Source organism: Phytophthora ramorum (genome assembly GCF_020800215.1).
Source record: "Phytophthora ramorum isolate Pr-102 chromosome Unknown Phyram_PR-102_s0006, whole genome shotgun sequence".
NCBI lineage: Eukaryota > Oomycota > Peronosporomycetes > Peronosporales > Peronosporaceae > Phytophthora > Phytophthora ramorum.
Genome location: NW_027150652.1, coordinates 859,078 through 885,190, shown reverse-complemented (window position 1 = coordinate 885,190; position 26,113 = coordinate 859,078). Strand labels below are relative to the sequence as shown.

Here is a 26,113-nt window from a genome sequence, read left to right as displayed (position 1 = left end):
CTGGATAATAAAAAAGCAAACAGGGAAATATATTTCGCATGAGTACTATCTCCCCGGGGTGTTCCACAGACTTCTCCTGCCGAGAGCTTTCTTTTCGTCCGCTACCTCATTGGAATCCGCCTTCCGTTACTCTCTACCTCATCGCTCGTGATCGCAATCAGTTCTGGCCAAACTGGAACATGGTGGGCTCGTTAGAGGACGTGCCGAACTGGAACTGCTGTGCGTTAGCATCCGTGTCGGGCGCTAGGCTATCCTCCGCATCCTCCTCGCCGTTGAAGAATGTTTCCACGATCTTCATAGACTTCAGGTAAATGTCTGTCATCGGCACGCAAAGCAGTTAGTAAGCATGCAAGGCCGGACGACTCAAGGTAATAAATTACCTTCGTTGGCGTGGTACTGCAGCGCCTGAATCTTGTTCACACCGTCCGCCTCATCAATCATCGTTGCGATGTCGTTAACGTCGTTGGTCTTCTGCGCCTCGCCCGCACGCAGAATGTTCTCAAGACCCTCCAGGGCCACAATCACGACCTTCGCGTCCTTCACTTCGAGCAGGTCGCACAGAGGCTTGATGCATCCTGTACAAATCGACGACACAAGGTACTGTTAGGTACAGCAACCCAACTGCAAGTGTTCATTTCACTTACCGAGGCTGACGAGGTGCATGATCTGCTCCGCCGAACCTCCCGAAGTGGCGTTCGACACGGCCCACGCTGCCTCCTTACGAATGTCGAACTCAGCCGTTGACAGGAAGTTGATCAGGGACGGGAAAATGTCGGCCTCGATGATGAACTGAATCTGCTCCTGGTTGCCAGCCGTAATGTTGGAAAGCGTCCAACACGCCTCCTTTCGGATTCCCTTCTTGGGGCTCTCCAGAAGCGCACGCAGACACGGCAGCGCGTTCAGGTTAATAATCACCTGCGTCTGCAGATCGTCGCCCGTGACGATATTGCCGACCGTACGCAGAGCAGGCGTCTGCACAGAAGGAGAGTGGTGCATCAGAAGCTCCACAATTCGCCGGCACACGCCAGCCTCAATCACCGCCTGAATCTTCTCGTTCGAGCCGTCGGACAGGTACGACAGAGCCCAGCAAGCGTCCGTTAGCACTTCCTCGTCGTGGGTGTAGATGAGCTGGCCCAGAGTCGGGAGCGCAGGCGACACGAGATCGAACTGCGGCTGCGGTTTGCCACGGCAGAAGTTCGACAGCGTCCACGTAGCGTTGCGGAGCATCGTCGGCTTCGAGTTCTCCCTGAGCTGCTGCATGAGCGGACGCAGCGCACCGCAACGCAGCACCATGTCACGGCACTCGATGGAGTCACCGGCGATGTTACCAAGGGCCCACACGGCCTGCTCACGCACATCATCGTTCGTGGACAGCAGCAGCTGGCAGAAAATAGGCACCGCGCCGTGGTTGATCACCACCTCAGTATCCGCAGAGGTACCCGAAGCAATGTTCGTCAGAGCCCAGGCCGCCTCGAACTGCAGGGTCGGGAAGTCCTCGCGCTGAAGGAACTGCACAAAAATGGGGACGACGCCAGTGTCGATCACCTCCTTAATAGGCGGGTTGCGCTCTGCGATAACAGCGTAAACAGGTCAGTCAAGTCTTTTTTTGCCACCTCGCACTGTAGTCTCTAAAGCTCACCAATAGACAGCAGCTTGCGGAACTTGGTCACCGCCTCGAGCTGCACGTCCGCGTCGCTGGACTGCACGCCCGTCACCATCTGCGGAAGCTCTGACAACTACACAACCCACCAAACGACTCACAAATCAGTGCGCGCCTTCTCACTTCGCGTCCAGCGCCTGCTTACCCGCTGCATTAGCGATAGCTCTCCGGCGGCGTCTCCCATACCAGTCGTCGCCGCAGATCCGCTGTCCCCAGGCGTCTACATGGCAGCCACAACGAACAGTGAGTCTTCTCCAATAAGATACGAAAACGTCTCCAGGCTACGCCTGTGTCTTCTACTACAAGGCCACAAGCCGATCGACAAGAGAATCCCTCTGCTTCTTTCGGTTGCTAAGCGTCTGCTACTGCTATGCGTACCATGCGGCGGCGCTGGTTCATGCGGTCCTCCTTGATGGTCTTGCGGATCTGCACGGTGGTCTCCATGCGGCTGCGACGCGACTCATCCGAGTCGATGCCTTTCTTGAAGAAGTTCTTGCGCTCCGGCGCTTTTCCGGCGGGGAACGACATGGTGCTCGGATCTGTGCGTGGGCGCGGCGGGCGGATCGGGACGCAACTAGCGACTGCGCGGCTTCTTTCCTTGTTTCCCCTTCTCGAAAGCGCGCGGTACTGGCGTGGACCACACCTAGCTTTTTTATTGGCGGGCCTCGCACGACTTTTCGCAACGGAAATGATTGGCATATTTGGCCGTGTCTATTCTTTTTAAAAGAAGCTATCATTACGATACGCAGAGCGGTAGTACACAGAACCTGCGAAAACGAATAGCCAAACGTCACGGAGAGGGTCGGACCTTCAAGCCCCGATGATGAAGCCCTCAAGCAGACCGAAGCTGTTGCCCGCCACAGATGCGCCCACATCGTCGTCCTCCTCCACACGCAGCGTGGTGATCCACGTGTTCGACGAGTACCGCAAGAGCAGCAAGGAATTCCAGTGCCAGCGCGACCTGCTGCTGGCCAAGATGAAGTACTTCCAGGCGTACCTGAACGAGGCCAACGAGCACGACGAGATCGACATCTCGGTGCACTGCGACGTCGAGATCTTCGAGCTGCTCATGGAATACATGCACCAGCGCGACCACGAGTGGCGGCCGCGCATCACGCTGGAAAACATCGCGTCCATCCTTGTCTCGTCCGAGTTCCTGCAGATGGAGGAGCTCGTGGAGGAGTGCGTGGCTTTCATCTCCAGCCGCGTGCAGGACTTCATGCTACTGCGCGTGGACTTTGGCTGCCTGTCCGACACCACAATCGCCAAGATCGCTAACAACTGCACGCCCGAGCAGCTCCAGACGCTGCACGACCCCAAGGACAAGATCCTGTCCAAGCTGCGGCGAAAAAAGGTTGAAGTGCTGGTGAAGACGCTGCAGCACAGCGGGCGTCGCATCGAGCTGTGTACGCACTGTGAGCTGCTATTCATTAGGGACGATAGGGGGTGTCTAGGATGCCAAAAGGGTAAGCGCCAGATCGGCGTGCATGGCGAGCTGGTCGGAAAGCACCAAGCGAAAGCAGGGTGGCAGGTCGAACTATTCCTACGCGAGCTTGGCATCGTCAAGAGTATTTCGTGGAGCGCGGTTTATTGGTACATCTGGGGCTCTACCAAGTACTTCCACTGCAGCGTCTGCAAGCAGAGGTGCAGCTTGCTTGAGCTGCGTAAGTGCGCCTATCACCCAGGCTCGATCGTCGATTACGGCCCCGCTGCCAAGTTTTCCTGCTGCAGCGCGAGGATTTTCAGCGCCGACGAGATATCAATGCGCGGATGCAAGGCCATTGCCCACGTTCCGGTTCAAGGCGCCGATAAGCACGCAGACGTTCGCAGCTTCAGCAACGTCGTGGCGCTTCCCAACATGTGGGAGCAAATCCACGCGTGTGAGAAGGTAGCGACGGCCCAAGGCCCTCCACCTATCGGAGACGCAGGCGGCGGCGGAAGAGTTGACGTTGCCTTGCTCTTTCCTCCGCCTCAGCCGAGGAAAAATAGCTCAAATGCTGTGGAGCGTGAGCCATCGTCCAGAAAGCTGAACTGTGCAGGCGAATGCAACTCGTTGGGCTACAGGAAGCAATGCAAGGTGCTGCAGCTGCAGGAGAAGGATCGAATTCGCTGCCAGGACATCGCGCGGCAGCTGGTGCAGCAGCGCCTAAGGAAATCTCGTCTCTTGGACCTATAGCGCCCGCAACCGCGATGAAGGCAACACCGCTTGGGCTCGACGGGGTTAAAAGAGGATGTTCTTGGCCCTGTTGAGGTATCGGTCCACTACCGCGCCGCATAACGCGCACTTGTACACCTCGCTGCAGTGAGTAAAACTAGCGGCCTCTCCATGGTGGTTGGCACGTGCACCCCCAGGTTGCGGCGGCGGCAATCTCCTGTTGCCAGGAGCGGAAAAAGGCAACTCGCATTGTACCCCGTTACGGGTACACCGCTACACTGCTCCTGTAGAATCAGAACGGAATCAGCTCGGTATGATAAGCGGTTGGCAGTTGGCAGCCTGAGCAGCGATGTGGAAGCGACCGCTGCGCGACGTGGTGGTGCGCTGCCATGTGGGCAACTTGCGCGTGTCTGGGGTGATGGCACGCAACGCAGTCGACGAGGTGGCACGACGGTGGCGACTGCCGCTTTCCTCCGAAGGGACGAAGCTCTGGGGAGAGTACATGGCCGGCACCACCATGCTCAGTTCCTTTTTCAAGGGCGAGGAGCGCGTTAAGATGATGGTCAAGACGCCCAACATCCAGGAGCTCTACGTCGAGGCCATGGCCGTTGGAGAGGTGCGCCCCCACAGTATTATTGAATGGCATAGCAGTGTGCAGTAGCTCAACGACGTGCTCATTGGTTGGTTAGGTCCGAGGCAAGGCTATCTACGTCGACCAGTCTCTCGCTGGCGCGCTGGAAACGGGAGGGCACATGCACGTCTCTAAGATTTTGTACGGCGCGGCCAAGCCGTACAACACTTCTATCGAGGCGTCCGGAATGCCGGAGCTGGACTGGCAGAGATTTTTCGACGTGTCAGAGCAGGTCCCGACCATTGTGCGTATCGATAGCGAAGCTGCCGACGACCACACACGTAGCTGCGGACTCATCGTCCAGAAAATGCCGCCGACAGAGGCGCATGAGCGCCATTACGAACTAGAAGAACTGGCCTTTGACAAGCTCCCCTTCTTCGCTTCTGAGTTGAAGAAGAATACGGATCTGGTCGAGTACCTGAACGAATTGATTCCAGGCGCCGATATCACGGACAAGAACTGCAAGCGCATGCCACTGGATTACTATTGTCGCTGCTCCAAGGACAACTACGCGCAACGACTCAAGGACATGGGCGCAACAGACTTGAAGCAGATTGCAGCGGACGTGGGCAGCGCTGGCGTCGATCTCACCTGCCATTTTTGCAATGACGCATACCACTTTTCTTCTGGCGAACTGGAAGGTCTGATCGAGTCGCTGCCGAAGGCATAATCAAATACGCTAAAGCAACGAGGTAGTATATCGACATGGTTATAGAATATGACGAAGTCATCATCTATGCGTTTGCCTAGCCCTCCTGTCCGAACTCCTGGGTCCACTTCACGAATTGGCTGAGCTCGTCCGAAGCAACAGTAGCGGTAGAATGCTCCAGCACGCGTGTAAAGTCACTCTGCAGTTGAAAACAAGACGACACGAGTGAGTCAAATACTAATCAAGACCACATCCAGAGCGAAGCAGACCCTTACCATTGAGATCATCGGCGGCCGCAGCTTTTCATCGGAGTAGCCCCGTTCTGGCAAATCGTACAGACGCATGCGTAGCGCACCACAACGTCGACATGGTGCCTTGCAGTCCGGACACTTCGGACGGCACGTAGAAAGCTTCATGTGACAGTATGCGCACGGTGGGTCACCTTCACAGGGTGTCAAGAACGGACCGTTCCGAACGGGGTGTGCCTTATCATTGCACTGCAAGTAATGAGATTTTTGATGCTGTCAGTAAACATTCACACCAAAATCGGATGAGTTACCGCATCCTTACCGGAGTAAAGAATTGGGCTTGTTGGCACTTCCGGAGGGGCTCCATTAACGCATCTCGAACAAGCACCGAGATATCTGAACCAGAGCAACTAAGAAGATGCAAAACAAATACAGCAACTAATATCAGCTCGATGTTCCCAACAAAACACCTTGGTGTTGCAACGTACCCGTCTGTTTTTTCCGCAATGGCAGTGAAGTTTGAATCGCTTAGCTCATTCGGAGTATCGCCCAGGTGGATTCCTAGCATGACCTTGCGTGCATCCGTGTCAGGAAGAGGGATGTAAATGCGCTTCTCAAATCTGCAGACAAAAGTTCAATGTCAGCTATCCGCAAACAGATGCCTGTGCTTCCTTCAAACAATCATATAAAGTAGTACGGATTTACCGTCGTCGCATGGCTGGATCAAGCTCCCAGGGTACGTTCGTTGCCCCGAGCACCAGGACACCGTCATGATTGTTGCCCATACCCTGCATTTGTACGAGGAACTCATTCTTGATGCGACGCGTAGAGTCACTCTCGCCCTCGGATCTGCTCGAGCACAGCGAGTCGATTTCGTCTATGAAAATGATAGCGGGTTTCTTCTCGCGCGCCATCTCGAAGAGGTTCTTGACAAGCCTGCACGACAGCGCATACATCTTATTTCAGCTACAGCAGCTCAAATTCGAGTTTCATCACGCCAATGCGAATCATACTTTTCGCTCTCGCCTTGCCACTTGGAGACCAGACTGGAGGATGAGACGGCGAAGAACGTGGCGTCTGCTTCCGTTGCGACCGCCTGTGCAAGGTACGATTTGCCTGTACCCGGCGGCTACATCAATAAACAGCTTAGTGTACACCATGCTTCCCGACTTTTACGGCAATCACTCAAGAGCGCACCCCATATAGCAGAATGCCCTTCCAAGGACGGCGCTTGCCCGTGAACAGCTGGGGGAACCGTGCAGGCAGAATCACTGCCTCTTTCAGCGCCTCCTTCGCAGCATCCAGTCCAGCAACGTCGTCCCATTTCACATTAGGCTTCTCCGTCACAACCGCCGCTGCACAGAATCGTTCAGAATGTGCACATCAGCCACAGCAAACATGAAGAACCCATACTCGGAATCCTGAGTTACTCACAAGCCAGGGAACCACGTAACTTGGCTGTCTCTGCGTCCGTCTCATCGTCGTCTTCCTTCTCCCCCCTATACACAGCAGCAACCTCAGTATCAAAACAGCACCAGCACAACTTGCACGGCAAACAAACGTACTTGTCCATGTCCACGGCGGCGGCCACCGCCTTGGGCGCGTTATCCTTCTCCAGCATCCCCCGTAGCTGCTCCGCCCGCGTCATGTAGCCCTCCACCCGCTTCATGATGATCTCCTTCGATGTCGGATTCTTCTCGTCTGCAGGGCAAGAGTCAAGTTAGCTGCATTGCAACATTGGAAGTCGGTACCCGTACGCCTCCTCGCTGGAGCTTCAGACGTACATTTGACGCCGACCATGAAGTGCTCGAGTGCCTTCTTGTACAGGCGGAAGGCCTCCTGGTAGTTTTTGCTGTTGTCCTCATTGATGGCGTGCGTCACGATCTCGATCGCCTGCGGGATGAACTTGTTCTCCATCGCGGCACCACCTGATCAATGCGGCGCAAACTCAAGTGTAACATGTAAGAAAATCCACGCGACATACCATAAGCCAAATTCCGTTTGTTTGACATATCATAGGCCAAATTCTAAAGAAAAATCGCAAACTGATTTTTCCGATACAATATCTCTGTTGGATTATCCAACAAGATCGGATGAAAGATATCTCCATGTAAAGGGTCATCCTGCTGCTTCTGGCTGCAATGGGCGTGAGCCAGTCGAAGGGCAGTGGCGCCGTGGGGGTGCGTTGGAAGCTGCAAACGCTGGTGCCTCGGTCGTGGGGGGAGCTGGAGCAGCTGCATCTGCGTTTCCAGCAGGAGGCCCACCGCCGTCGAGCCGACCCCGTGTTCCAGTACTTCCTGCCGTTTCCAGTGTTCCAAACTATCGTGGCGCCGCTGTGCCCCGACAAGGACAAGTTGCATCTGCTTGCCATGTTCGAGGCACTAGATGTCAAGACGACGAGGAAACTGGCCGTGATGGACTTCTTCAGTGGGCTGGCGCTCTTGGTGGATGCCAAGAAGCCTCAGAAACTCGAGTGTGAGGCGATGCACCGGGCGGTCTAAAGCACTAGTCCTAGTGAGGGTAGCTAACTCGTACGCGTGGCTCCAGTTGTGCTGTCACTGCTGGACAACGGAGGCCTGAAAACGCTCAACAAATGCGAGTTGACGATGGTCGTGTCTGCAGCGGCCAGGGGATTGAAGATGTTCGCGCCTGAAGCAGACGTCTTGCAGGAATCAACCATGAGGCCGCTTATTCGCCGTAAGGACTGCGGCTATGATTTATGCACCTGTGTCAGCTTAGCGTGTCTGCTTTGCTGCAGGTCTGTTCGGAGACAGCAGCGAGGTTCTGCGGCAAACCATCGTCAATAAAGCTCTCGCAGACCCTGAAATCCTATTTTTCATGAGCGATCTCGAGTCGGTAAGTGTCTATAGTTTGTAAGCTTGCTCAATAGCGCTTGCTTGGATTTTATTTGTCTGTACTGCATGCACAATAGGGTGTAGCGACGTCCTCCGATGAGTTGCTGATTCAACAGGGAAAGCTCATGAGGCATATGGCCTACTTGGACTATCAAGCCGCACGCGTTAAAGCGTCAGGTATTGCAATATTCTTGAATGTATACGTCAATGGAGTCCAGCTCATCTTTTTTGTCATTGTAAGAGGAGCGAGGAAGGACAGCAGCGGCAACTGCTCCCATGAGTGGAGTCGGTGAAGAAGCCAAGGGCCAGCAAGCCCTGACAGTGACATTGGTCCCCACAGCAGAAAGTTTTTCGCGCAGACTTCAGAGTATTGTGTGCCCACCCCCACCAAATGGGTCAGACCAGTCAATGCGCGTGCTATCTGCAGTTGAAATTAAGAAGCATGTTGACCCACGCACACTCCAGCGGTTGGTCAATATTGTTTCAGATGGCGGTCTATCGCTCTCATGGAAAGAGGTTGATTTGCACGGCAAGTATCCTACCTTCATCGAAAATACTGATTTATGCATTGCTTGTCCCCCCTTCAGGCTGAAGCACTCTTGGGCGATATGACTTCAGACCAGTTTGGGCTTGTACGGTGCGGCGACATTCTGCGCGTCATGAAAGCTTGGGTACAGAATCGACGACGAGAGAAACCAGAAGCACTGTGGGAGTTTGTGAGCAGCTACGTGGCTGACGGTGTTAAAAGCATCGAGAAGCAAATGAATGCTGTTCTTGTTGCGATTGTCAAAAGAGCAACGAAGGCGCTGGGGCCTACTGTGCGTCAGCGGACGGCTGTAGCTAAAGAGCATTTGCTTGAAAGCTTGCAGAGCGTCGCACTAAACCCTGATACTGACGATGGGGAGCTTCAGTGGAGTCTCAGCATTCGAGTTGGCGAGACTGGTCTGTCGGTGCTAGCGCCAACAAGCTCTCCGCCTTCGAAGCGTCTAGGCGCTCCTTTAGGAAATAACATCAGATTTCGACTAGGGATTCATCCACCGAGTAGTGCAGATGGTGATATCGGTGCTAAGGCCAAGTTCGAAAACGAAGGGCAAGCGAACAACGACAGTGACGAGCTAAAGGATATTGATTCGGAAACTATGCGCCTTTTTGCCAACTTCTTACTAAACCCCGAAATCACAGGTAAGGACCGCCATCTTGATTGCGCTGTGTTTTTTTTTAAACCCAAGTTCTATGCTTGATTAGATGAAGAAGGCATCAACTTAGCATCATCGGTAGAGAAGGCATTGCAGCAGGAGCTGGTCTGGTCATCATTTGCATCTCTATGGACGAAATGCTCGGGTTCGGACTTACGATACGGAACTGTGACGGGGCTATGATGTGGGCTAACCTACTTGTATTTTGTATAATTGTTGTAGTTACAATGCATTCGGCAATTCGAAGTGACAGAGGAGGACAGCCTGTCCTTGACCAGTATCTTCGCGTCTGTATCAACTTCCGCGAGGACTTTATCTCGAGTGTGGAGGTAAGCTACCGCGCTGATAAGCGTGAGCAGACAACGTTTTGGGCGTTGATATTCACGTTATATTCATTGCGCAGGAGTGCACAGGTACATCGTTCGCGGTTGGAATTCGTAGCTTCTTTCTCTTGGTTGAACTGGAGCAATCTTTGGTGGATATTGTTGAGGCTTCACTGGATATGTCTGCGATGCTTCACAGTCTTGGCAAAAGGCAGAATCGACAACGCGCGATGAGGATGATTTTTGATGCATTTGATGCAAACCGTAGCGGCGAGTGGAGCCTTCAAGAGTTCAACACTTTCCAGCAAGCACTTGGAAAGGAAGCTCTGCTTGAAATCACCCTAGCGGAGTTGTTTGGCGGATCCTCGTCGATTTCATTCGACCAGTTTGTTACAATCTACGAAAATTACCCAATCGCCAAACTACTCGAGATGATCCGTCAGCTAGAAATTGGTAGGGGTACCTATTCGTGGTGGAACGTTATGGATTGCTGTACTCATGACGATATTGCTGCAGGCTCGCTTGGCAACATGATAAAGGGTTCCGTATCAATAACATCGACACTGAACGAACCATGCGTAAAGGCTCTGGGCGTGTTTCTAAGCCCGCTGCGCTGGGCTGACGCGATGTGGAAAAAGCTGCTTCATTTCTCTAGAAGCACGAAGGATTTAAACCTCGAGCTTCAGTTTTCCACGCTTTCGGATCTCCTACAGAAGAGCTCTCGTCGTGTCGGAAAGCTGGATTGTATCGGGGACCCACTGTTTGTAGCATCATGGATGAACTGTCTGGAGGAATTTGTGCAGCCACCACATGCAGAGCACTTAAAGGATCGACCATGTCGAAGTATCTTCTGTTCGCTGGAGAGTGAGATAAACAAGACGGAGCAGCAATGGGAATTTGAGGACCAGAGTCGGAAGCTTCCACGGGGTACATCTGCTCGCCGTGCCGAAGCCATGATTCCAATTCTGGAAATGGCAAAGCTTGTAAAAGTGCACGTTAAAGGACTAGTATTGTTGGAAATGCGTAGCAAGAGCATTCGGATTGTGTGCGAACTTGACAACCTCTGGATGGCGCGGCCAAGCAACAATAATGAAGAAGTCGACACTGGAAGAAGTTGACCTTGGGTAACGCTACTTTTATATTTGCGAGGTAATAATAGGTCATTTTAGTTACGTGTCGACGTGCTCAAGGCGAGAGCGATATGATTCAAAGAATACTTGACCTCGCTTGACCCATGAATCGTCCAGTGACGGCGACATCAGCTCACAATGATGAGGGGGGCTTGACATTTTCAAGCGAAGAGTCCAAAACTGCGTATGCCCAAGCACTTGAAAACCGACATCGTGGATTGTACCAAGAGGCCGTCCACGAACTGGAACAGATCATCGAGGTAAGTGGTAACAACGCTCGGCCCACGAAGAGTGGCGTACTAACACGTATTTGCTGGCAGCAAGAAGGCGACTCCGAGAAGCTCTGGACTGAGCTCGCACTTGCACAATTCCAGCTTTGGGAAGCGCATGTCCGAGCATTACACTTGCCGTCCATTCTAGTGCTCACATCAGCAACGCAATCCAAACGACCCACAAGCGCCAGAACCGACACCAAGCCATTGCACATGGTGCTGCTTCAAGAAGTCTACAGCACCTTCCTCATCGCGATGGAATATCCAAACAGCAAATCAAGCCCAGAGCTGTTGCTCCCACTGGTGCGGCTTTACATCGAGTTTGGGTCGCATCGGGGTGCACTCGCCGTCTGTACACTGCTGGTCGAAGGATATTCAACGTCTCCACGCCTCAATGAGGCCATTTTCTTGTCGGCACTTACAGCATCGGCACTGGGGCGCCACCGTGAGAGCGCACAATATTTCCAATACCTAGCGGAGGGGCCGGGGCCGTCGTCATCGTTCCCGTATCGCCTTGCTGGCTATCAACTGAGCCTGCTAGCAGCATTAGAGCTAGCCCGGGTGCCAGGTATGCGCGCACTGGAGCGTGAGATGTATACCCAAGCGTACAAAGCTTTGGTTGTGCTTCCACCAGTACTGCCATCGGAGAAGACAGCCCACACGTTGTATACGACATCGAGAAAAAATGAGGAGCAGCGAACCTTACTATGGTGTCGCGACGTGCAAACATGGTTAGACCTTGCTCAGAGACTTGCTGGACCAGCCAATGCTCCGCTTCTCGTTCTATTGGCAATTCGTGAAGCGCGGCGCCGGTCAACAGGAGTAACAGGATTCTTTCCTACATCAAAGCTGCTACTGGAAGGCGTTAGTCTGTTGAGGACGAGAGACAGCTTGGGTGCCGAGAGGGTACTTGGTGAAGCGATTTTGCTGCTACCTCGTGATACATACTACAGCGCGCGGCACGAACGCTTTTTACTGGAGCTATGCAGTGCCTCCTGGCGTGCACAATTCGCCTTGGAGCACAAGAGTGCTGCACGTCTACAAGTATTGCATCGGCGCCGCCGTAAATTAGCGCAGTGGCATCTTGCTGTCGCTCATGTTCTGGAGCAGCGTCGCCATGCCATGACGTTGCGCATTCAATGCGCATGGCGGGGGTTCACAGCAAGACAGGAGCTTGCATCCTTGCGTCGAAAGCAGCGAGAGAAGGAAGCGCTGGCTAATATGACCATGGGTGTGCACGACGACAGACTCATCGAGCTACGACTGAATGCAGCCGCAAGGAAAATTCAATCTCTGCTTCACATCGCGCGAGCAAAGAGGACGATTCGAGTCCTGCGAGCCCAGAAAATCGAGCGACAAGCTCTCCTGGCAAAGTTTGCTGGTCGCCGGACCGAACTCGGTCAGCTTGGTGTATTTCGTAGATGGCGAAGCTTTGCTTCAACCCAGAAGCAAGAACGCCTTGATGCGGTCGTACGAATTCAGCGCCAGGTTCGAGCCTGGCGCAGCCGCAAACTCTGTTTTCAGTTGATATTGCTTCGACAGCAGCAAAATAGTGTTTTGCAGCAGTGCCTGGCACGGCGCTCGACTTCGCTCATTTCACGCGTGCTGAAAGCCTGGCACACGGTGCTTATCGAAGCTAAGAGTGAGCGAAACTGGGCTTCACGGCTGATTCAACGCAGATATCGTTCAAGGCTAGCAGTACGCCAATATCATGTTGAGCTGCGGCGGCACCGAGCAGCAACCACCACCATGAATCGTATGCTTTTAAGTCGCACGCAGCAAAAGCTTTTAAGCTCATGGCGAGCCCTCGCAAACCACGCGCTAATCCGTCGTCTGCGCAAGCGCGGAGCTGCTGTGACTATCCAGAAACACATTCGAGGCGCACTTGCCCGGCGACAAGCCAAGCGCCTTCGTGCACGTCGCCGCCGAGCACTCAAAGTGCTCGTAAAGCTCACACGCTCGCGCGAAATACAGCTTCAACAGACAGGATTCGATCGGCTTTGTCTACATGTGCAAGAGCACCACAGAAGAGCACATGGCGCAGTGGTATGCATACAGGGGCTCATTCGGGGATTCTGCTGCCGTCAAAGGATCCATCGACGGCGTACGGCGGAGATGCTGGTTCAAGGGAGCGTCTTCGGCAGCGCGCTTAAAGGGCAGCCAGCAGACGTCGTGCTATGGGCATGCTTGATGGCGCTGTCGCGATATATTCGACAACGAGATGCCGCAGTCGTTCGGCTGCAACGATGGTGGAAACAGCGGCAAAAGCGTGCTCGAATGATCCGAGTATTGAGCAAGCGTGCAGCTCAGCGTCACCTACTCGGCAAACTGCAGCAGAGTTTCTACACAACTGCAAGGAGCTTCCTCCGGGCGCTTCAGACTGCTATCAACACCAAAAAGGCCCGAAAGCACTCGGCAGCGACTAAAATCCAACGACGGCTACGATGCTGGGTGATGCGCCGAAGGTACCTTAGTACTCTTGATAAACACTCAGTCGCTGCTCAACGTGGTGAGAAAGCAGCAAGAAAAATAGCGCTCCAAAGAGTACGCCGCTTGTATCATGGCTGGCGGGATGCAACGCGGAAGACGCGACAAGAGCAGCACGAGGCAGCTTGTCTGGTACAGCGAACTTTCCGGCGGCACCGAGCGCAGCGGCAGGCACGTTGTGTTGTGGCAAAAAAAGCAGCACAAGCACGATTGCTGGCTGCAGCCTCACAAAAACCGTTGGAGCGCTGCTTTCGTCAATGGGAGGCCACAGCCCTGCTCGAAAAGAGTGTGCTGCGTGTGCGCAGTTCGTCACTCATCGGCTCAAGAGAAAGCACCCCCGTGAGCGGCCAGCGCAAGCTCGAGATTTCTTCTGGTGGTAGGTTCGACAAGACTCCGACGCTTGAGGAGGTAAGCTGTTGGCTGAGCTCTACAAACGTGCAGCGTACGCTAACCCACCAATGTCTCGTGCTCAGCGCGCCAAGATACCGTCGATGCTCTTTTTCACGGTACTCAACCGTGTGCGTCAGACCGGGATTTGTCAGCTCTCTTACAGGTACGCCTTGTCGAGTGCACTGCTGTTCACACAGGCAAAAACTCACTGCTCACAATGTTTTGAATTTTCCAAGCGGCGGCACCGTGTTCAAGGGTCCTCAACTGCGGCAGTTGATCTCATTGTCCACCAGCATAATCGTCGACAGCGGTGGCGGTCTCTCCCCAGCCTCCTGCAGCTCTCTTCTCAATCTCAACGAGCAGGTCGTGGAAGCTCTGGAGGTGTGCTCCAACTCTGGCTCGGGCTGTCCAGTTCAATCGCTCATCTTGTGCAATGCGCCGCTCCGGTCCCCCCACGCGTCCCTGCTAGCCACTGTATTGCAGCGCAGTCGCAAAAGTTCCAACCTCGCTCTGGTTTCCGTGGTGCTTGCCAACGTCCCTCTCGCGCTCACGTCCGTTGTCTCTCTCGCCTGTGCGCTGGCTCAAAGCCCGAGCTGTCTGCAGCAACTGGTGCTCGAGCGCTGCCAAGTGGGCAGCGCCGGGGCATCAGCTTTGTTCGAGGCGCTGACTTACAATCGCGCGCTCTGGAAGCTCGATCTCAGCGGGAACCACATTGGAGACGCCGCGTGTCCCGCTCTGGCCCGCTCCCTCCTCGCTGGCAGTGCAGTGCGCGTGCTGGCGCTCAGCCGCAACTCGCTGTCCGACCGGGGTGTACTGGGCTACCTGTCTCCCGCATTGGGATCATCACGATTGGAGACGCTCGTGTTGCTGCAGAACCCGCGGGTGTCGTCTCTGTGCAGCGCGTCGCTGCATCAAGCTGCTGCGTCCTCTGGAGATCTTATTCGCGTCCTTTCGGACGGCGGGTTGTGATTGGCAGATATCATGGCTACATGTAGCCATGTTGTCACCAAGAGCGTGCTGATTGGCTGAAGGCTGGCTGGACGGAGAGCACCCTCGGTACCCTGTACGTCAGTGGATGGTTCAGCAGAACCGAACACTCCGAAGCCTCCACCCGACTCGTAGCACCATGGCCGACGCCTCCCCCGTGACCAACCGCAAGCAGGTGGCCATCCTGGACTTCGGCTCGCAGTATAGCCACCTGATTGCACGCCGCGTGCGCGAGCTGCACGTGTTCTGCGAGCTCTACTCGTGCCTCGTGAGCGCCGAGGAGCTGCGCAAGCACCAGCTGACGGGCATCATCCTCTCGGGCGGCCCGCAGTCCGTCTTCGATGAGGGCGCGCCCCACGTGGCTCCTGAGGTGTGGCAGCTCATTGAGGAGCAGAAGATCCCGGTGCTCGGCATCTGCTACGGTCTCCAGGAGCTGGCTTTCACCTACAACGGCAAGGTCGCGCCCTCGCAGCACCGCGAGTACGGCAAGGCCATCGTCAGCCGCAAGAACGGTGTGGACTGCGGTGGCCTGTTCGAGGGCCTGCCCGACGAGTTCCAGATGTGGATGAGCCACGGCGACAAGCTGCACGCGCGCCCCGACGGCTTCGTGGACATCGCCACCACCGAGAACTCGGAGCACGCCGCCATCGTCAACGTGGAGCGTAAGTTCTACGGCATCCAGTTCCACCCTGAGGTGACCCACAGCCCGCGCGGCAAGGACATTTTGCGCAACTTCGTGGTGACCATTTGCAACTCCCCCACGGACTGGGACATGCGCAGCATCGCCGACGCCTTCATCGAGGAGGTGCGCGAGACCGTCGGCCCCGACGGACACGTCATCGGCGCTGTGAGTGGCGGTGTGGACTCGTCTGTCGCTGCCGTGCTGCTGCAGCGCGCTCTGGGTGACCGCTTCCACGCGGTGCTCATTGACAACGGTCTCCTGCGTAAGGACGAGGCCACCGAGGTCGTTGACCGTCTGCAGACCAAGCTGGGCATCAACCTCAAGTGCATCGACGCCTCAGACCGCTTCCTGGCGGCCCTCAAGGGTGTCACGGAGCCCGAGACCAAGCGTAAAACGATCGGCAACCTGTTCATTGAGCTGTTCCAGGAGGAGGCCGAGCGCATCGGACACCCGGTGGACTTCCTGCTGCAAGGCACGCTGTACCCGGACGTGATTGAGAGCGTCTCGTACAAGGGCCCCTCGGCCACGATCAAGACGCACCACAACGTTGGTGGCCTGCCTGATACGATGCACCTGAAGCTGATTGAGCCGCTGCGTGAGCTGTTCAAGGACGAGGTGCGTGAGCTCGGTATGGCTCTTGGCATTGACGAGCCCAGCGTGTGGCGCCACCCGTTCCCTGGCCCCGGCCTTGCCATCCGTGTGCTCGGCGAGATTACGCCCGAGGCTCTGGAGACTCTGCGCCACGCTGACTCGATCTTCATTGAGGAGCTGCGCAACAGCGACCACTACAAGACGACGGGCCAGGCTTTCTGTGTCCTGCTGCCGGTCAAGTCTGTCGGCGTCATGGGCGACGGCCGCACGTACGAGAAGGTTGTCGCCATCCGTGCCGTCAGCACGTCGGACTACATGACGGCCGACTGGTACCACATGCCGTACGAGGTGCTCGGCCGCATGTCGAACCGCATCATTAACGAGGTGCGTGGCGTGAACCGCGTCGTGTACGACATCTCGTCCAAGCCGCCTGCCACCATCGAATGGGAGTAAGCGGTATGGTGCACTCCTCGTCTTTGCCACCATTTCTGCAGCTCCGCTCTACAGGGTTACTAGGAATACTACCGGTAGGCAACGGCGGAGGAAGACACTACCCCTTACGGTAACGTCGCGCTAATAGAGCAACGATACATGCATGTACACTAACCAAGATCAAATGGAGCAAAGCGGCGGGCACGCTGCCCGTTCATTTTCATGAAGTGCTGCGACTTAAGCGACAAGAATTCTTGGCTTCAACCGGTCAGTAGTAACGGACGTCAATTGCTCATTGAAGACGTCGCTCCAGGATGCTGGCCCTCAGCGCGTACGAAACACTGAGTGTGCTCGGCAGTGGACAATTCGGCAATGTGGTGCTCGTTCGGCGCAATTCAGATCGGAAGCTCTTTGCGGCAAAAGTTCCCCACGGCGAGGACACCGCAGCGAGGTTGGCTGCTCGTCAGGAGGCTCAGCTACTTATGCAGTTGCATCATGCGAACATTGTACAATTCATCGAAGTGGTTGAGGAGGATTCGCAGATAGCACTGGTGATGGAGTATACTAGCGGCGGAGACCTGGATACCTTCTTGCGATGGCAACAAGAAAGCACGTAAGCTCGCGAACTCATCTGCTTGAAACATTTTCATTTTCACAACCGTTGATGTTGCTCGTAGGGGATTTCTGAGCGAGCCTGCAATCATGCGCATATTCATCCAGGTTGTCCTTGCGCTCCAACACTTGCACGAACACCGCATTCTGCACCGGTACGCAAGCTTAAAAGAATACTGCTCAGATGCCAACGTGTAGAGCGACCCACTCACGGCTATAAGTGCCTTGTTGTACATGTAGAGACCTCAAACCGAAGGTACATGGCTTTAGCTCGGGAGCCGGTTATCGTGAACTACTTACCTACATGCGCGAACGGTTCTTGCTAGAACATCCTACTGGATGGCGACGGGATCGTAAAGTTGAGCGATTTCGGCGTCTCGACGGTTTTGCAAAGCTCTGTGGACTCTGCTCAAACCATCACTGGAACCCCACATTACATGTAAGCTACAATCGTTGTGCTTCTTGGTCTAGGGTATTGTTCTCATGATGCTCGATCTCAAGGTCACCCGAAATTCTCGACGGAGATTCTTACGACTGCAAAAGTGACGTCTGGAGCCTTGGCTGTGTGCTATATGAGCTGGCAACCTTTTCCCCACCGTTCACTGGCTCAGCCCTTGGCGCGGTTGTGGGTCAGATTCTAAACTGCGACCCACCGCCAATCCCTTTGTGTTATACTCCACCATTTCGAGCTCTCGCAAGCAAACTACTCGAAAAAGACCCCCGTGTACGCGACAAATGTATCTGATGGATGCAGCAACACTTCTAAAGCAATGTGTGTGAAATATGACAGCGGCGACCAGGTTTGCCAGAAATCCTGACTTGCCAAGCTGTTCAGCACTCCATGATGCAGCTAGTGAGCGTTGCTACTTCGCATCAGCCCATGCTCCTGGAGCAGTTTGCTGCAAAAAAGAAAGACTGCAAAGCTTCACAGCAAGATGAGATTACTCTTTCAGAGGTGGTAACTCCACTTCCCAGTCGTCAGGGCCTTGGTAGTGCACATCAAAACAGTGACCAAGCCAAAGGGTTCATACGTAAAATTCAGCCGGAGACAAACGATGCTCGTCAGGTTTTCTTCGAGAACCAGGTACGATGCACTTCGAAGTACAATGCAATGAGCCATACGAATCTAACGCGCATCACTCCTCCAGGCAGCTGCTCGAAAAAACAAAGAGCGCATCGTCCAAGAGAGATCATGTCCAGCAGTTTTCCTTGACTGCAACGATTGTAATTCGCCAGATCACCACACTCAAGTCCAGGCGCAGATACAGAAGCCCAGCCTCATCAACAGCCCCAGTGGCCGACAGATACTAGAAAGTTTTGGGTGTTCTGTTGCAGTAAGCAAGCCCGATATGCCGCCCGCACCTTCGTCTTTAGCTTCTGTCAGAGGTCGAGCTCAGTCGTCACCGTACGTTGTTACCATAGCTGGATCGCCGAACATTGAAACTAACACTAATCCTTTCAGCTCAAACTACGAAGATCTACTAAATAATGAGCGACGACGCGTGCAGCTCGAGACCAAGGCGTTGCAAGAGCGAATGCGAGTCATGCAGGCCACAGACTGAAAAAACTTCGACTTTTGCGGATCAAAGCTGTGGAGTAGCATTTAGAGTGGAAGCCTGGAAAGAGAAGGCCAAAAAGAATGGATTATCTACTGTGGTGCTGGGCTTGAACGACTGTTGGAACCGATCACTACAGTTTTGCAAAACTTTTGCCGATCATTACTCAGAATGCATACATACATGTATCGTGGGCTTCGAGAATCTGCAACCTCTCTACTGATCTTCAATTGCTTGCTGCATTGGGCCCTTCATTTCGTTGCGATCCAACGCTATTAGTTGTGAATTCATTTGTTGGGGGTAATGTTTCTTTTCGAGTCCGAAATATACTACCCGGTAGTCATGAATAATGCTCGGTGTTGAGATTCTCATCCCCATCAAAGCACCATGAAGGCTAACCAGTTCGTCGAGTTCGGGTGCGTCCCAGCGCCGTCGATGCTTCAACTCACTCCATAATCTGTCCCCCCCTACTAAATGATCCAATATCCCCACCTCCTACAGCAAAAAGATCGTGGCCATCGGAAAGAACTACGAGGCCCACGCGCGCGAAATGGGTGCGGCCTCGGCCCCCAAAGACCCCGTTCTCTTCCTCAAACCCACCACCAGGTACAGCAACAGTCGGCAATGAAATCTCGCGAAGGAATCGCTGAATTCTGTGACTTGTGTGGGTAGCTACGTGCGCAATGGCGGCAGCGTGTTGCTCCCCCCTGGAATCGGCGAGGTGCATCACGAGGTGGAACTTGGCGTACGTCCCCTTCCTTGCTTTGTCAGGAGGATGGGTAAGAGGGTCGTGTAGTTAATAACCTGGTGGGTGCTTAGGTGGTGATCGGCAAGGGTGGCAAGGATATCACCGAAAGCGACAGTATGAACCACGTTGCTGGCTACGTACGTACATCGACTTCACATGTAGATGAACCTTTGCTCTTTTTGTTTATTTTTTTTACTCCACTGATTTGCATGTGTTAGGCACTGGCGATCGACATGACGGCCCGTGATGTGCAGGCCAAGGCAAAGAAAGCGGGGCTGCCGTGGACACACGCCAAGGGGCTCGACACCTTCACGCCTATCAGCGACTTTATCCCTAAGTCAGCGGTACCTTCGCCTCACGACCTCAACCTCTGGCTGAAGGTGGACGACGAATTGCGCCAGAGCGGCAACACCAGCGACATGGTGCACAACATCCCATTCTTGATTTCCTACGTCAGTCGCATCATGGCGCTGGAGGAAGGCGATTTGCTCATTACCGGCACGCCGGAAGGAGTTGGACCTGTGCCAACTGACAGTGTACGTTTCTTCCTTTGCATTCTGATCCAGTAGCCACTCTCTTAGTTTGTTTATTGCTATCGTGTTGCATAAAGGTGATCACTGCGGGCATCACCGGTCTGATCGACGTGCGCTTCCCCGTGGAGACGCGGGTGTACAAGGCGTAGGTGTGCGTTTGTACTCCGAACAATAAATGGCACTTTGCTCAAGTAAAGCTGCTCGATTAGCTGCAAGCTACAATTCGAGCCTTGGATGTGGTGGAGATGAGTACATTGCATGGTGTTAAATAGTTCTAACGCTGTTTAATGGGGGCTGTCGCTGCTTCAACCAGCATAGACAACTTTCGGAAATTCTGTCTGCGTCTGGAACCAGCGAAAGTCGTCCGGACATGCCAGCCGCGGTAGATGGCCTGGATACGCAACGCCGCTGCATCATGTCGTAGGTTTCGTACTGCGGACTGAGCATAGGAACGCACTTCTGGCCGATTTGACGGTGCTCTAATCAGCCGCATCAGCGCACCCAGCACACCGCTCTCCACGAGTCTCGAGCGAGCCACATGCAGCTCGGACACAGCCGCCAGCGCACGTGTAGCTTCCACAAGTAAGGCCTCACTCACGCCCCTATCGCTGCTGTGGCCAACTGTATGACTTCGATCAAGCGGACTTACGTATCGCACTAGCACAGGCAGGAGTCCAGCATCCACCAGCTTCAGTACATTTTCCGGGCGCTCGGCGAAGTTGGCAATTATCTGAGCTACGTGAAGTCGAGTGGAAACTAGCGGATGGAATGCAAATTGCCCCAGTGCTGACAGGAGCGCGGGCTTACAGAGCGTAAGACGGGAGGGTGCGTCATGAGTGAGCTGAGCGAGTGCACCTAGAGCATCCACTTTCATGCCAAAGTCATCGCCAGCCAAGATGCCAAACAAGCACTTAACGACTCCGCGTGCCAGGAGCTCGATATAATGCTGATAGTCACGCTCGGAAGCTTGGCTTGCTTCCCATGAGTGTGCTTGTGGACTCCCAGCCGGATTATCTTCAATACCCTCCGTATTCGCGGGATCTTGTCGCCGTTTGCGTTCGCTGCAAATTAACAATGTGAGTAACGTGATGACTGCACGGCGGACGCGTTTATCGGGTGAAGCGTATAATTCACGAGCTCCGATATGATCAAGCACCTTGGAACGAATAACGTGCTCTCGGTTTGCGGTGTTTTGAGCTATAGCGCAGAAAATTACCAGTGTTGCTCGAATTACTGCGGTTGCCTCGGACGCTGGCCACATGGATGCAGACCGCAAGCGGGGGCGCGTTGATGAAGCCGATCGAGGCCGGGAAGCAGACATCTTTGACTGGATTGGTGTCGCTGATGCAGTGCGCGGGCGTTTATCGCCTGCATCGGTTGACAGGCTGCTCGGGGAAGAAAAGCAGAGCTGAACGAGCCTCGACATTGCTTCAGCTTGTACAAGTGCCTCGTGGTTAGCGTTATCTTTTGCGACAGCATCAAGAATGGCCACCACCAGCAGACTCACTTGAAGCGAGGGCCTAGAAGCACAAGATGACCCGCGACCTAGTACGCTAAGCACGCAGGGCAGGAGCCCAAGCGAAGCGAAGCGACGAGCATTTTCCGCTTCGGATAGTAGCAAGTGCACAAAACTCAAAAGTTCGCGGCGGAAGATCGCGTCCTTGTCCAGGAACGGATCTCGCAGCAGCCCCGACAGTGTCGTGAAATGGCCTGAATAGTAGAAGAGCACTCGGTTATCACATGAAGCTGCAAGCTGGTGTAACACGGATGCCGCTAGCGTTCGCGTGCGTGTATCACTTGCCCCAACATTCCTTGCACTCTGCGGGACGCCACTGCCAGAGCAGCAATTCAGCATAAAAGCAAACCCTTCACGTTTGGCCACGGCTTCGCGCCACTCGTCTGTTGTCACCAAGCGTGCGACGACTTCGAAACCAGCCAACCGCAACTTGTGGTCTGTAGTAGTGTGCAACAGAGAGAAGACGCAGTCAATGCCCCCTGGTGCTTGAAGGAGTTTGGTCTTGATTGTCGATAACCGCACAAGCGCTGCCAGTGCTTGTGCACAGTCGTGAGATATCCCCGAGTCTTCACGATCCACCGGCGAACTGAGCATGGTCAAAATCGCACCGAGCGTACCAACTTCGTCAAGTAGCTCAAGGTTCGCGGCTGCAACACAAGGGAGAGATTAAGGTCTGACACCAAACACCTCAATGGACATGAAAATGAGGAGAACGCACAATTACGACTGAGAGAGGCTATCGCGGCAGCTGCATCACGACGTACTTCGACGAAGGGAGACCAGTAAATGATCTCAATCAGTGGGCTCACGTCATCGGCCTCAACGTCTTGACGCCGAAGGCTTTTGAGGACATGGGCACTGTGAAGAGAATCCCGACGGCGTTCGCCCTGCATGGCATTTAATTCAGCCTCGCGCGCTAGTAGCTGCTGTCGTTTTGGATCAGCTCGAAGAGATACCTTTTCAGGCGGGCCAACGGCATCAGCTTTGGTAGTTGGAAGCTGGTGCCCATCGCTAGCTCGATGAAGCTGCGTCGGTTGTGAAATCCTGCGAATTGGCGGAGGGCTGGCCACGACATTCTGCGGCTCTTTCGTTTTTGAATTCACTATTGAGGAATTGCCGTCTTGAAGCTTTGGCTGCGAGTCCTTCCTGCTGTCTCTGCGTCCTGCGCTGGTTGGCGATGCTGTAGTGGCGATGGCGGCTCGGAACTGCTCTCGAGGATCCTGCGGTGCTCGAGCAGTTCCGACCTCAGGTAGGAGTTTGTCACTTGTTGCTACCGAGTGGTCCGTCCTCTTGGACGATGCCGCACGTGGATTCGAAGGGAATAGATCAGTCGGAGGTGCATTCCATCGCCGCTTGGCGACTGGGGCCAATCCACTTCTAGGCCGGGCAGACAGCGGCTTGGAGGTCAGAGCAGCCGGAGGCTTGGCACTCGTCGCCAGCGACATCTCGCAATGGTGGAGACACAGGTGCAGCGTGAGACTCCGTCCGCCTATATTTACATGAGGCAAGAAGCTAAACATTGAACTAGTTACCTCCACAGGCCACGGCGTGAACTTGGACGACAAACGGATCCCACTTTCACTGCTAGGCATTCTCGCGCACTTGGCATAGACGCACTTGGATGGCTTGGGGGCCGGTACAGCAGCAGTAGCCACCACAGTGCTCTCTCACTGGGAGTTAATCGATAGAATATCAACTACTTTGGGAGGAGGCTCCCGTACTCGGCGCCGACAAGACACCGCGTTGAAGTTGTCTCGGTGGTCGAAATTCTGAAACAAAGTCTAAATTCTAAATCCTAACTGAAACGATGAATTTTGGCCAATCACCGGAAGTCACCCCAAAGGCGAAGTCAAGCCAAGACCAATTTGTTGCCGCCATGAAGAAGAAAGTGGGTGTCGTCCTCCTTGCCCCTGCCTCTGCAGGGGCCATCTACTAACCCACGAGTGCGTCTACTGTATCGCGATGCGCGCAGGTTCTGCTGATGGGCAAGTCCGGCTCGGGCAAGACGTCCATGCGCTCTATCATCTTCGCCAACTACCTGGGTACGGAATTGCGTTCGGTGGCTGTGTTGGATCCCTCCCGACTAACTGAACGATGCGATTTATGTGCCAATTGACTAGCGCGCGACACCATGCGACTGGGACCCACGTGTAGGACGGAACTTTGACGATGCTTTAGCCCGTCGAGATACATAGAGAATGACGTTTTCCTGCTTCTTGTAGTGGACGTGGAGCACTCGCACGTGCGATTCCTAGGCAACTTGGTGCTGAATCTCTGGGATTGCGGCGGGTACAACGACAAGAACTGTTACTGCACTCGAGGCTGAAGCTTGTTCTAATGCTGCGTCGTGGTGTTTCTTGCAGCCAAGATGCATTCTACGAGAACTACTTCGAGAGCCAGCGCGACCACATTTTCCGCAGCGTGGAGCTGTTGATCTACGTCTTCGACATTGAGAGTCGCGAGATCGACGTACGTGGAGCTATCGAGGCTGTCTTAGTCTGGCTGCTGATGTTTTTTGTGTGCATTGCAGAAAGATATGGCGCACTTCGACGGCTGTCTTGAGGCTATCGACCAGAACTCAAGCAACGCCAAGGTGTTCGTGCTCATCCACAAGATGGATCTTGTGCCGGAGGACCAGCGTGAGCGCGTACGTACGCATTGCCGAAGTTGGGGACAAAGCAAGGTACGATGCTAACGATTTTTTTCGCGGTCATGTGCAGGTGTTCAACCAAAAGAAGGAAATGATTCTGGACCGCACGGGCCAATTGCCTACGGTGTGTTTCGGCACGTCTATCTGGGATGAAACGCTGTACCGCGCGTGGTCATCCATTGTGTACTCGCTGATTCCGAACATGCAAGACCTGGAGAAGCACCTCAACAGCTTCTGCTCCATTTGCAGCGCTGACGAGGTGGTGTTGTTTGAGCGTGCCACGTTCCTCGTGATCTCACACGCTACGCACACGAATCACCGCGACATTCATCGCTTCGAGAAGATCAGCAACATTATCAAGCAGTTCAAGCTGAGCTGCAGTAAGACCCAGGCGCAGTTCCAGGGCATGGAGGTGCGTAACTCGAACTTCACGGCTTACATTGACTTCTTCACTGCCAACACCTACATCATGGTCATCATGTCCGACGACTCGATCCGTAAGTTCCAGCATAACTGTGTTATTCTAGCGTTGAAATGCATTTTCATACTAACAACTTGTTTGCCCTGGCGACATTTGATTTGAGTAGAGCCCGCGACGATTCACCTAAACATCAAGGCGGCTCGTCCTGTGTTTGAAGAACATGTGCAGCAGACGAGCTAAGCTGCTATGATGGTCGATGTAATTGCCAAAGGATGCTTCTTGCAGTCTCCACCGATTCAGAGGCGCGCTCTTCGGAGGACATAGTACCAACTAACTTGTATAGCTGGTGCTGAACCTAACTCTAATGCAGGAGCAGCTTTAACTTGACGATTTCCGAGCTTCTTTATTTCATATACGCGCCAAGAGAGCTCCCAGGAACTCCACGCAGCGTTTGTTGGGAAATGCATTCCATGAAGTTTACTGAGGTGGCGGCGGCGGCGAACCTGACGAATTGGTTGCAGCAAGCATGTACCCTCTGCGTCTCAGCGCACGTAGAACCACGGGCGTGACGGCGAATGTAAGTGGCCACCGGACGGGGGCCAGCACCTTGTAGATCGTGTAGGCGATGAGGAACGATCCGGCCGAGTTGGTTGTCGAGTCACTCACCGACGTGGACAAGCCCACTGCATCCAGAATGGACGTGATGTCCACGCCGCTAGAGACACCCACGTAGATGACGGAGAACGACAGCAGCGACAGCACAATGTGCGTGCAGATCCCCACGCGGCCGTAGACGACAGCGAACGTCTGGGCACGTTGACGCCACGACTGCGGCTGGAGCTGCTCGTCTCCAGGCTGCTCCAGCTCCTTCTCCGCGTCTTCTTCGCCCTGCACCAGCACAATAACACCATTTACAGTGTCAAACCTGTTGCAGCAGCTTTTCAGATCCCCCAAAGGCAGCAAATCGCACCTTGACGGACGGCGACGATGTCGGTTCTCCACCAGTGAGCGGCGCCGTCTCTTTCGGATCCTTGGACGTCCTGCCACTGGACCAGAGCCGCAGCATGCCACAGTTAGCACTGCGAGTCACAGGGAAGCCAAGCACATGGCGCGACGCAGCGACGGCTGGAGGCCACGAGCAGGAAGGGGCGTGACCACTCTTGCCGCTGCTGGGGATGCTGGAGGACAGCGCTCGCGCCACGACAAGGCGCGGCCGCCCGCTGGAAGTCACATCACGCTGCGCCATGCCCCGATAAGCGCCCAAGTACCTCATTCCGCCGCGTAGCATCATCGAAAAGGACGCAGCGAGGCTTGCAGCTTGATGACTTGGAATATCCACGATGTGGTGTACACCAAACACGACACTTTTCATCCTCCAACTGTCCCACA

At 54.5% G+C, this 26,113-nt stretch overlaps 11 protein-coding genes across 11 annotated transcripts; 8 read left to right on the top strand and 3 right to left on the bottom strand.

Moving 5' to 3' along the window:
• Positions 1-157: 157 nt before the first annotated feature.
• Positions 158-2,188, bottom strand: KRP23_7108 (Importin subunit alpha-1; the record flags this gene model as incomplete). The annotated part of the gene is made up of 6 exons (XM_067892381.1): positions 158-315; positions 381-575; positions 645-1,568; positions 1,640-1,736; positions 1,806-1,880; positions 2,039-2,188. 6 exons carry the CDS (start codon positions 2,186-2,188, stop codon positions 158-160), a joined length of 1,599 nt encoding a protein of 532 aa, XP_067744267.1.
• Positions 2,189-2,480: 292 nt separating this feature from the next.
• Positions 2,481-3,836, top strand: KRP23_7107 (uncharacterized protein; the record flags this gene model as incomplete). The annotated part of the gene is made up of 1 exon (XM_067892380.1): positions 2,481-3,836. One exon carries the CDS (start codon positions 2,481-2,483, stop codon positions 3,834-3,836), a length of 1,356 nt encoding a protein of 451 aa, XP_067744266.1.
• A 328-nt stretch (positions 3,837-4,164) lies between these two features.
• KRP23_7106 (33 kDa chaperonin) lies at positions 4,165-5,116 on the top strand (the record flags this gene model as incomplete). Its single annotated transcript, XM_067892379.1, has 2 exons — positions 4,165-4,431; positions 4,505-5,116. The coding sequence occupies 2 exons, from the start codon at positions 4,165-4,167 to the stop codon at positions 5,114-5,116; spliced, it is 879 nt and encodes a 292-aa protein (XP_067744265.1).
• A 76-nt stretch (positions 5,117-5,192) lies between these two features.
• On the bottom strand, positions 5,193-7,260 carry KRP23_7105 (Vacuolar protein sorting-associated protein 4; the record flags this gene model as incomplete). Its single annotated transcript, XM_067892378.1, has 10 exons — positions 5,193-5,294; positions 5,371-5,592; positions 5,666-5,753; positions 5,832-5,963; positions 6,049-6,279; positions 6,357-6,472; positions 6,541-6,698; positions 6,778-6,842; positions 6,909-7,044; positions 7,128-7,260. The coding sequence occupies 10 exons, from the start codon at positions 7,258-7,260 to the stop codon at positions 5,193-5,195; spliced, it is 1,383 nt and encodes a 460-aa protein (XP_067744264.1).
• Positions 7,261-7,484: 224 nt separating this feature from the next.
• On the top strand, positions 7,485-10,835 carry KRP23_7104 (uncharacterized protein; the record flags this gene model as incomplete). The annotated part of the gene is made up of 10 exons (XM_067892377.1): positions 7,485-7,818; positions 7,891-8,040; positions 8,102-8,199; positions 8,276-8,375; positions 8,440-8,714; positions 8,786-9,380; positions 9,444-9,539; positions 9,617-9,723; positions 9,798-10,170; positions 10,234-10,835. The coding sequence occupies 10 exons, from the start codon at positions 7,485-7,487 to the stop codon at positions 10,833-10,835; spliced, it is 2,730 nt and encodes a 909-aa protein (XP_067744263.1).
• A 2,033-nt stretch (positions 10,836-12,868) lies between these two features.
• KRP23_7103 (NLR family CARD domain-containing protein 3) lies at positions 12,869-14,965 on the top strand (the record flags this gene model as incomplete). The annotated part of the gene is made up of 4 exons (XM_067892375.1): positions 12,869-12,875; positions 13,830-14,014; positions 14,080-14,159; positions 14,233-14,965. The coding sequence occupies 4 exons, from the start codon at positions 12,869-12,871 to the stop codon at positions 14,963-14,965; spliced, it is 1,005 nt and encodes a 334-aa protein (XP_067744262.1).
• Positions 14,966-15,122: 157 nt separating this feature from the next.
• Positions 15,123-16,709, top strand: KRP23_7102 (GMP synthase [glutamine-hydrolyzing]; the record flags this gene model as incomplete). Its single annotated transcript, XM_067892374.1, has 1 exon — positions 15,123-16,709. One exon carries the CDS (start codon positions 15,123-15,125, stop codon positions 16,707-16,709), a length of 1,587 nt encoding a protein of 528 aa, XP_067744261.1.
• A 293-nt stretch (positions 16,710-17,002) lies between these two features.
• Positions 17,003-17,305, top strand: KRP23_7101 (Serine/threonine-protein kinase Nek8; the record flags this gene model as incomplete). Its single annotated transcript, XM_067892373.1, has 1 exon — positions 17,003-17,305. One exon carries the CDS (start codon positions 17,003-17,005, stop codon positions 17,303-17,305), a length of 303 nt encoding a protein of 100 aa, XP_067744260.1.
• A 1,938-nt stretch (positions 17,306-19,243) lies between these two features.
• KRP23_7100 (putative acylpyruvase FAHD1, mitochondrial) lies at positions 19,244-20,286 on the top strand (the record flags this gene model as incomplete). Its single annotated transcript, XM_067892372.1, has 6 exons — positions 19,244-19,272; positions 19,358-19,462; positions 19,529-19,601; positions 19,676-19,741; positions 19,823-20,140; positions 20,215-20,286. The coding sequence occupies 6 exons, from the start codon at positions 19,244-19,246 to the stop codon at positions 20,284-20,286; spliced, it is 663 nt and encodes a 220-aa protein (XP_067744259.1).
• Positions 20,287-23,529: 3,243 nt separating this feature from the next.
• On the top strand, positions 23,530-24,964 carry KRP23_7099 (Ras-related GTP-binding protein A; the record flags this gene model as incomplete). The annotated part of the gene is made up of 8 exons (XM_067892371.1): positions 23,530-23,541; positions 23,626-23,695; positions 23,774-23,803; positions 23,876-23,942; positions 24,017-24,122; positions 24,184-24,300; positions 24,374-24,800; positions 24,891-24,964. 8 exons carry the CDS (start codon positions 23,530-23,532, stop codon positions 24,962-24,964), a joined length of 903 nt encoding a protein of 300 aa, XP_067744258.1.
• Positions 24,965-25,201: 237 nt separating this feature from the next.
• KRP23_7098 (Protein FAM210B, mitochondrial) lies at positions 25,202-26,015 on the bottom strand (the record flags this gene model as incomplete). Its single annotated transcript, XM_067892370.1, has 2 exons — positions 25,202-25,612; positions 25,695-26,015. The coding sequence occupies 2 exons, from the start codon at positions 26,013-26,015 to the stop codon at positions 25,202-25,204; spliced, it is 732 nt and encodes a 243-aa protein (XP_067744257.1).
• Positions 26,016-26,113: the final 98 nt, after the last annotated feature.